At 39.8% G+C, this 10,680-nt stretch overlaps 1 protein-coding gene across 1 annotated transcript; it reads right to left on the reverse strand.

Annotated features, from left to right (window-relative positions):
• Positions 1-820: 820 nt before the first annotated feature.
• LOC103155910 (ras-related protein Rab-35) lies at positions 821-6,536 on the reverse strand. Its single transcript, XM_016663916.1, has 6 exons — positions 6,290-6,536; positions 4,762-4,812; positions 3,837-3,960; positions 3,637-3,761; positions 2,889-3,013; positions 821-1,811 (listed from the first exon to the last, which is right to left on the reverse strand). The coding sequence occupies exons 1-6, from the start codon at positions 6,342-6,344 to the stop codon at positions 1,662-1,664; spliced, it is 630 nt and encodes a 209-aa protein (XP_016519402.1). The 5' UTR covers positions 6,345-6,536; the 3' UTR covers positions 821-1,661.
• Positions 6,537-10,680: the final 4,144 nt, after the last annotated feature.

Raw genomic sequence — 10,680 nt, forward strand, 5'->3', positions numbered from 1 at the left:
AAAATATTTAAATAAACATCAATAAAATATTTTGTACATATGTTCTTTCAAGTGTTTTCTACTGATGTATAAAGAAAACTGTATCCATTCGTCCATATTTTGATCATAAGCAGAGTGAATGTAAGTGACAGCAGTATATCCACTGATCTGCTGTTTATTCTATATGCACAGCTTTAAACTATCAGATATTTTACATCTTCTAGACCTGAAGGAAGCTCAAAATGTCTTTTACATCCCACAGCTGAAACCCTGTCCCATTTCACCCCCCTAAAGCCGACCCTTCCCCAAAATGAGGCGACTCGATGACGCCACGCCTGAAACCAGTTGAAGACGAGGCAAAGGTCTTGTCTTGGTCTGGTGGGCCGGGGGAACTTCCTCTCAGATGCAGATTTGTTCATACTAACATTTTCACCTGATTTTGCCTATGATGAAATAACTAAAAGAGGTCAAAGGTCACTTGGCACATTGAGACAATGACATCTGCAGGATCTGTTTCTAAAATATTTCTGAACACTTGTAGCCATTCTTTGTTATAACAGGTTACGCATGTCATGATTTTTCTTATGTGTAAACAGGCCACATGTGTGTAGTTTAGACTACGCTGTATTTAACCAACATAAAATGTAATAATTCATAAATATGTGTAATGCAGGTATTGAAATCCATGCACTTATTTTTCAGGAAAAAATTTGGGATATTTTAATTTACCAGCATTCAGTCATAATGTAACAGCAGGAACCTTGAATGCGAGTGGAGAAGCTGATTTTATGTTAAACATGTTTTCCTGCCGTTTCCTCTGAACAGAAGCTTCAGTCCGTCTGAAACACCAGAAACTTTAGACGTTTATTTTCTGCTCAAAGCATCAAACAGCAGCAGACGGATGCATTTCTACACTTCAGGCAGGACAGGTTTACATTTTACAGACATGAAGAGGATTTTCTGGACCAGCGTCTCAGCTCAGTCACTGTCAACAGAACATCTGGACTTATTGCTTTATTTCAACATTTTCATGGCAGCAGACATTAAAAGCTCTCGGGAGGTTATTAAGTCATTCAGACGGAAACAAGGCAGATTACCGAATTCATCACTTTAGTAACAAAACGTTCCCTTTGAAGGATTAAAACAGAAAAACGTAACAGGAGTGAAGTTAAAGGAACAGGCCGGTGTTTTTACCCCTCCAGCTGCAATCAGACCAAACGTCTGGAAAACGGAGCAGAAACTCCGGAAGCTTCTCCAGAACATATTACAGTTCACTTCAGGAGGAATTATTAATCACAACCATTTTAATATTCATGTTTTTAACGATTAAATTACAGTTTTAAGGGGGAAAATTAAAAGTAGGATGTTTTTACAGCTTCAGGTGGGAAACGTGAAAGCTGATTATTTGTATCATGTCCAGTTTTATCCATAAAACCACAAACTTTCATCTTATTGTCTTAAGTTGTAAAATATGTATGAATGGATCAGATTTGCCTGAAACATCCGAGTGCATGTGAAGGAATATTTAGTTTTCCTAAACGTGGAAGAGCCATGCAGAGAGCATGAACAGCGGCCTGCTCCCTCAGCTCCTGGTCAGTGCTGCAGACTTTTCCCTCAGGTTGAACCGTGAGCCGCCGGCTGCTAACGCCGCAGCAGCAGCAATGCCGCGCCACTGCAGAGCCTCAGCAGCACTTCTTGGCTCGCTTGCGGTGGCCGCGGTCTTTCTGGGTGCTGATGTTGACCGTGTCTTTCTCCCGGAAGCGCTCCCTCTCGGCGCGGTCCCGGCTTTCCTTCTTGGCGTGGAGCACCATGCGAGTAAACGCCATGAACATCTGGAAAGGAAAACCGAACATGAACAGCAGACCTGGATGTGCTTCAGAAAACGTCCCGGTTAAACCTGGATGTTCTGCTGCTCAGTCATGAAGCTGCTGGATAGAAAACATCTGGACTGTTTCTAACAAATAAAACATTAAAACATTTTAACTGGGAAACGTGAGATGTGACCTAAATGACTAAATTATTCATGTTTATGGTTTTTAAAACACTTTAGTTTTCTGCTGAAATTTTATTTTGTCTTTTATTCTGTTTTACAAAAAGTCATAATTCATTTTTGACAAACCAAAGACAGGAAGTATAAGTAACATTTAGTAGTTATTTTTCTGCAAAATAATAAAACTTCATTAGATTAATAAGTTAGTGTTTATATTCATAGCAATTATATATTTAGGATGCAGGCAATCCTTAAAAATGTTTTTTTTATGAATTTAGATTGTTTTCCAGAAATGAACTTGACTTTAAAATTGACAAATGTTTTTAATTGCACCTTCTACTTTATTGCAGCTTCATTTTGAAAATGACAGAATGTGAAATAAACAACCTTAGAAAGTAATTTGTTCAACATGAAAAATAAAAACCAGAAAATTCTGATGAATAATTAGACATTTTTTCTCATCATAGAAAAAGCTAATGTTAGCAGCCTCTGTCAACATTAGCTTTTAGCAACAACTATGCTAACAGATGCTAACAGTAGCTTGCTAGCTAATGTCCTCGATTCTGAAGTCAAATCAGTCTGAGAACCATTTTAACCTTCCATCAGGTTATTTGGTAAAAATCAAGTTAAATGTTTTCTATAATTTTTTTTTAATGCAGGAACTGAGAATATCGAGATAAAATCATTTTCTTTTACATCAACATTTCCATAAAAAAATCAACAATCCCATTAATGTAAAGGTTTTCAAAAGTTTTCAGGATTTCTAAGCATCTGTTCAGGTTTTATTTGGACTTTTGTTGCTTTTTTTAGCTAAAAATACACATTTAAAAGTTTGACAGAAAATATAATTTTATCTCCAACAAGAAGATTAGTTGGAATCTTTAGGAAAAAATGTCAAAATAATAATAAAATCTTTCACCTCTTCTACGTTTTTATTTTCTTTGGCACTTGTCTCGAAAACAGGGACGCCCAGTGACTCCCCGAACTGCACGGCGTCCTGGGTGTCCACCTTCTTCTTGGCCGGATCGTCATTCTTGTTCCCCACTGAGCAGAAATGAAGAAATGAAAATAAATAAAAGCTGGTTCTGATTTTCTGTTTTTAACGACTCCACATTGAGAAGGAAGTTCAGGCGGTTTGAACAACGTGAGGGCGCATCAGGTTGATGTATGTCACCTTTTCCTTCCTCAGAGCAGACATAGCGTCTGCATGGTGCAACAGATTAACTAATTATAGCTGCAACATTTGATCAGCATCTCCGTTTTGTCACATTACAACATAAACCTTAAACTTATTTTATGCTATAAACCAACATAAACCAACAGAAAGAGAATCACTATGAAATGGAAGAACTTTTTTTTTTTAGAAATCTGAAAAGTGTGGCATACTTTGTAGAAACACTGTTTGATGTAACAGCTGCAGATCTTAGAAACTGAGTGCTATAAAAAAACATCCAGACGATTTTTGGTGTCTGGAAATTGAGCCCTTTCAAAATCCTCCTGATACCCAACATGCTTCACCAGATGTTCAGGGGTTTGTTAGTCTTTTTATTTTACGCAGTAGTGCAAGTAGAAAAAGTGCTACTTTGTTTTAAATCCATCGCCTCTAAGTTCTCTAATGTGCAGAAGAAGTGAAAACGTTTCAGGGTGTGAATACTCGCGGAGCCCACCCAGGATCTTGCAGACATTGTCGCAGTTCTCGGAGATCTCGTTGAGCCAGCGCTTGACGTTGACGAAGGACTCCGGGTTGGTCACGTCGTAGACGATGATGACGCCGTGCGTGTTCCTGTAGTATCTGTCGACACAAGGCGCAGGATCAGCGCTACGATGCGGCACGGAGAACAGAAACCCAGCAGAGAGGCAGCGTTACGTGGAGGTGATGGTTCTGAATCGCTCCTGGCCCGCCGTGTCCCAGATCTGCAGCTTGACGCGCTCGCCCTCCATGTCCACCGTCCGGATCTTAAAGTCCACTCCGATGGTGGTGATGTAGCTGCCTGCAGGAAGTTAGAAAAGCATCACAACCCTGCATTTTTACTGGTTGTTTAACTAAATATTTGAATCTGTTGCTTCATTATTCTGTGTATCATTGACTTCTACTCTGAATCCATCGAATCACTATAATTTATTTCTATTCAGTTCGTTTTCTGCACCTGAAATAATTTTTTATGATCATAATCTAATCATAAAATGTTGGAGCCAAAATATGTTGATAAAAAGATTTTAAAAACATTTTTCTCATTTTGAAATGACTCAACAGATCAGAGTCGATGTTTCCTGTTTCAGAGACTCCTGGGTTCGAAACTGTCCCCAAATAATTCAATTAAGAAAAAATAAATATTTAACAAAAAAATACAATTTAATTACTAAAACCGTCTTAGCTTCTAATTTCAGAGTTTGTATGGATATTTGCTGTACATGTTGAGGCCACAACAAAAGAACAAAAATGGCTGAAAATACATTTTCACTTTGTTCCTTTATTCTTATATTTGCTGTAAAGTTTTTATGCTGATGGTTTGATACAGATCAAATTTTTTGTGTTTTCACTAAATCGGTTTCTGACTTCCACAGAGCATGTTAAAATAAAACCTGTTTATAAACGCGGTTTCTTCAGACTGGTGGGGCAACATGCAGGAAGCCTGCAGGTTGGGAAACAGAACCAGGAGCAGAGCAGCGGCTCTGCGTCTGATTTCCAGTTTTTCTTCATAACTTCGCCCTGCAGACATGTCGGGACGCCTGCGCAGCGCTGAGATGCCTGAACCTGACAAAACGGCCGACCTGCAGCCAGAGAAACTCACCGGAGAAGGAGTTGTCTGCGAAGCGCAGCAGCAGGCTGCTCTTCCCCACATCTGAGGAGGAACAGATGAGAGACGAGATTAGAGAGGCGGTCAAACTGGTTTGAGGAACCAGCAGGCGACGCGGCTTCCTCCCAGTAAAACCAGCAGGGAGAGACCAACTGAGCCAGAAGCTACTGGAGTAAAACTCACACTCGGCATCAAAATGCTCATTTATTTTAGTAAACCAGACTTTTACCTTCCACTCAACTTTCCAGTGACCTGTTGGCTCAACCAGCCTTACTGTCATGTGTCCTGCCTGCTTTAAGTAAAACCAAACTGGCTGTTATTTCATGGAATCAATCAACTTTTTACTTCTGACTAAATTACTAAAATAAATAACTGATATTCTAATTTACCGATGGCAGGTTTTGTTAAACATCAGCAGTTAATCAGGAAATGCTGACGGGGGAACAGACAAACGGTTCAGGAAACGACTGAAGTCCAGGATTCTCCAGGATTCTCCAGGATCTGCCTGGTTTCTGCTGCCAGATCATTTTATTTATTAGTAACTTCACATGAAACTTATTTAACATTTCTTTCATCTTAATATGTTACTGTGGTTTAAAGGCTTATTAACAAAAATGACTTTCCGGGTGGAAATGTTTAAGATTTACACAAAAACTGAAGGTAGGAATTAATGTTGGACTGAGATTTTTTAAATGCGATAATAAAGACCCAATATTACCAGAATAAAGTTGTAAAATTACTAGAAAAAAGTTGTTTTAATGAGAAAAGCTTCAGTAGTTATGAGCAGCTCGTCGAATCATTTCAAAGTTCTGCTGCTGATAATTTATTATTTTCATATTTTACTTTTTTGTGTAATTCTAAAAAAAAAAAAAGACGACTTCATTCTGCTATTACAACTTTATGCTGGAAATAATAGTTTGTCAAACTGTCAGTTTTCTAGTAGTATAACTTAATTGTTGTACAACTTTCTCAAATTAAGATTTTTTTTTTCTCATATTATATAATAAACGGGTTTTATGCAGATGGTCGTCAGACATATTTATTCACATATTATTGCGATTTAAAATAAAAAGACTAATGTATAATTTTGACTTTATTCTCTTATTATTTCAGCTTCATTGTTGTAAATTTGTATTCTTGTAATAAATAGTTTTTTAGGCTGGCTCTAACACTGCCATAAATTAGACGGCTCTGTCCTGCAGGTAAGATACTGCCTGCTCCTACTTACTTCACACAACCACTATAAACATGATAATTATGTGTTTGTCTTGTTTTTATGCACCAACATGATTAAAATGCTCATGAAACACGAAGTGAATAAAATTTTGCTAGTCCAGCAGAAATGCTCCTCCTCTTCCTCACTGTGATGAAGGTTAGGCCATAAAATGATAAAGTAATAAACATAATCTGTGGATCCTGCAGTTCAGGATAATAAACTCTCCTTTATGTGGAAATGAAAACATTGAGCCGATCCTGAGGTAAAGGAAGCAGAACTGAAGGAGTTTTAGTAAAACATACTAACTGGAGTCTCCAATGATGAGCAGCTTAAAGAGATGATTGTAGTCTTTTCCTGCCATCTGATTGGCCGTGTATCCACTTTCACAGTAAAACCAGTTTCATATGAGGAGGTGACCTCTGACCCCCCCAGGAGCACATGCAGTTTGTGTTTACTTCAGCAGCTCCAGTCAGGGAACATTTCCAGGTGAATCTGCTGCTGTAGTCGTCCAGACGCAGCGCGCGGCGTTTCTGCAGCGCCGCAGCGTTCAGCATGCAGGCCGCATGTTACAGCCGCCCTCCTGCAGCCGATCCTCGTCCCGCCGGAGCAGCGCCGCACCCACGGCTCTGGACCCGCAGCTCTGCACCCGCAGCTACTCCATCACCGAGGCATTGTGCCGGTTCTGGTCCCAAATCAGCCGGAGCGAGGCGTTCCTGTTTCTGTTCCTTTGTTTCACTTCGCTTTCCCCGGCGGTCAGGTGGAGTCACAGATCTCACTTCTTCTTCTTCAGGGTTTTAGGATGAGGGAACCTAAAACAGGAGAAATGTTAGATGAATGTGACGATTGCTTCATTTTTACTGATTGAGCTGCAGGTGCAGCTTTCTGGCCGATTACCGACCTTTAAAAAGTCGGACCTGCCCATTCCAATTTTGGCCGATAATTTTTTTTGTCTGAAATAAAAGTTGCTGAGTTGGCAACAGGAGGGTCACTAATGTCACCCCCGGTGGGCGGGGCTAACAGTCGAACCTCTCAGTGCAGAGCAGGACGACTGTGGCTGATTTTCAGACTTTTGTTGAGGAAGATAAGATCTGCTTCACATGCAAGTATCGGCGGATCACCAATGTCCCAAAACGAAGGAAATTGGCGCCGATAAATGGGTGCGGCTCTGGACTGAGCCGCTCCTGAGTCACTAATCACTTCCTGCTCTCTGACTCAACTGGATCCGGTGCTGGAGGAACCCAGCAGGGCGCCAACCGGGCCTTCAGGGCTCCTTCCACACGTCACAGATACATAAATGCAGCAGCTTCTGTAGCAACTTCCTGTTTTCAGCGACCGCCTGCTGGAGAACTGTCAGCTCAGCTTTTCAATCGGCCGTTATGCAGGACGGTTTCACGATTAAAACGTTTTTATTACATTCCGTGAGTTACGACTATTATCCAAGATAATATCTTATTCATTGAGAATTAGGTTGGCAAAATAATTATTTATGCTTGAAAAAAAATTAAAAGTTACTCATTTGCATCAAAATCGACAAACAGATCCGTTTGTCTGCCAGGATTGCTGCTAACAGCTAACAGCAGCGTTGTTTGGTACGTTCCCCTGAAGCAAAGGAATAAAGGGAATACTGAAGGATTCCACATGCTAACATTGCTAATGCTACATCACTGATCATGGAGAGCAACTCAAAAGGGTCAGAGAAACTATGTTAACTGAAACAATGAGGCTTTATTGTCCTGGTCGAGTTAAGCTAACGCTAGCTGGTCAAATATGAGAAAACATACACAAACAGCCACAGATGGCGCTCTGACAGTCTGAGCGCCGTCGAGATGCGCTTCCCAAAATCCCACAATGCTCCATTTTACTGCGGCACCAATCAACAGAAAAATGTTCATCAGCTGCTCAGTCAGCTATTAAATAGTGAAACAAACAACCAAATCATTGCAAGCTGTATTTGATCACTACAGAAAATATGATGCAAAATTACCAGAAAGAAAAACTTTACAGAGCTGCTGCTTTATAGATCTACATGGAGTAGACCCGTGTTTGTTTTGAAACTTTGTTTTGGTGTAGAATGATCCTTTATTTGTTCCTCAGTAGTAAAATTAATTTGTATCAACAGCAAGCAGCCAGACAAATGGAAGCAAACAATATAGATAAGCAGCTATAATAAAATAAAATAATTGCAGAACTGACTTAAATGTTAGAACAGAAAAACAAATGAAAAAAACCTTCTGGTAGCATTCAGACAGATGCAACTTTTGCTCCTCTTGAAGGATCTTGAATATGATGTGGACCAGCATAAGCTCTCACCTGCCCCCCCTCCCCCCCAACATATTTGTCCTGGAGTCACAAACTGTGAAAATCTCACTTTCCTCCACATAATTGGTGCACATCTTACTCTTCAAGTTGTTTAAAAAAAGTTATTCAGACAATAACTTCTGTCTCACCATTCAAAGTTTAACTATATGGTGTTAAAAAGCTACCTCAAGCTAATGCTAGCTCCTCAAGCTAATGCTAGCTCCTCATGCTAGTACTAGCTTGAGGAGATGTTAAAACACTCTCCTTCATTTAGCTTAGACACAGAGAAAAATGGTATAAACTGAAGGATGAAGCTAATTATCATGGCTACACCTAAAGGAGAGAATTTGTTTTGCTTTTTTCTTTACGTGGTCTGGCTGTTGACTCCCTTTTCAAGCCATTTATGCTCAGTGCATCGTTTTTCTGTCTCTATGGGCACACATCCATTCCCGGTTATCCTGTAAAACAGTTTGTTTTGTTGTTTAAAAAAAACTACTATGACAGCTTTTGACAGGGTGCTGTGAGGCGCTGTGTCACTGCCCTTTTATGGAGGTGCGTTTCCGGTTTTCAGGGCATGACTCAACAGGCTCCTTTTGCTTTAACACTTAGGAAAAAAAACAATGGAAATGTTGATTATGAGTCTTTTTTTATTTACTTTCAAGAAGTTGTTTGGTTCTGGACAATTTTGTTTTCCAAGGAAGTGTAGCCCAGGAGCGATGAAATTATAAAAATATTAATACTTACTTTTAACATAGCTTCATAATTTAATCAACGTATTTCACATTTAAACATTAATTATTTGCATATCAAAACATTCTCATTCATTGCATGAGCCTTAAAATGGTTTCAGTCCATTAAAAGAAAAAAAAAGTTTATAGCTGAACATAAAAACGCAAAAATGATCATTTTAAGATCTCAGTATCGTTTTCTTTCCCTGACATTAATCGGAATAACTTGTAGTAAAACTAGTTCTCCATTTAACAACATGTCACTGCGGACTTTTCTGGATGTGAAACTGATGTTTTGCACCAACGGTCAAAAGTTTCAGCTACGAACCGAACCGGTGGGTGGTCGCCCTGGTCGGTCTTAAACCCCCAAAACAGACACATAAAACACATTTTAACAGCAGGACAGCCCAACAGGAAAAACAAATATCCATTTAAATGAGTTTGTTGCAGAGTGTGGACAGTCGTGGAGCCCTCCAGGTTTGTTTTCCCACCCTGGAATGACGGAGTGGGCCCTAAATCTGGAATGTCAGGAAACTTCCAACGGCCCGGACAAACTCCGGAGCAGCTGCGGGAAAATGGAGCACTTACTTCGGTCATCTGGCGGACTCGGTGCTCGGACGGCGGCTCATGTTTCCAGGCCCCGCGGCAGTCGCTAGATTTAGCCTCGGCGGAGCCTGCTGGAACAGCGCTGTCTCCGGTCGGAATGCCTCCCCACCGCGGCGGCCACACCTGACTGACTGACGGCGGCTGGTGATGAGCTGATGCTGCGTTCAGGAGGGTAGGAAAATCCAGAGCTCCAACGTGTTTCCCCGGAAAAATCACTAAATACGGTGAAAACAGAAATTTCTACCAAAAAATATTTCTAATCTTTGTTTTTAATGCAAGATAAACTAATCTTACCTGCCGAATAGTAAATAAACTTTTCTTTAACGTAGCTAAAGTACAATTCGGTGTCATGACCTGCGGCAAGCTGTTAGTGACAAATATCTGCACTTTTCCATTCTAGACAATAATTTGTTATAAAAATTACCATGTCTGAATTGGGACACTGTAAAAGCCAGAGAAAATAAACAAAATATTGTAAAGTGCTCAAGACTGCCAAATTCCCGCTAATCTTTTTATTTCATACATTAATATCAATACTTATTTTTTACTGGTCTTTTTTATATTTTTTGTTTATTATTTTATTATTGGCGCCTTACACCAAAAGTTTTCTCAATATGTGCTTCGCAAATGTGCAGTTGAATGACAATGAAGTTTGCCTATGTGCTTCAGAGCAGCTAACAATTCTGCTAAATAGACATAAAAAGAAAAAGCTTGGAAAAAACACACTTAACACAGTAATAGTTGTTGAAAACTATGCATATGTTGCTCCTGGGTGATTTTGAATCCTTCCTACAGAGGAGACCTGGATTTCTGTTAGGGTCAAATATTGGCTCTAGAAATCCATCTAGGGGAAAAAAAACTAGAAAACATTGCAGTTCGATCAGTCAGAATACTATAAACCCCATCAGAAAGCATTCTAACACTTTTTTCACTCCTCTTTTTATATATCAACAAATTACTTGATTGGTGGAAAACGTGGTGTTCACAGACTAAATAGATTTGACACCAACGGCTTGCCGTAGCCTCCCACCAGTTGCGCTTCTGCACTGCGTGTGCAGCATTTCA

The sequence above is a fragment of the Poecilia formosa genome, unplaced genomic scaffold (genome assembly GCF_000485575.1).
Source record: "Poecilia formosa unplaced genomic scaffold, Poecilia_formosa-5.1.2 Scaffold455, whole genome shotgun sequence".
NCBI lineage: Eukaryota > Metazoa > Chordata > Actinopteri > Cyprinodontiformes > Poeciliidae > Poecilia > Poecilia formosa.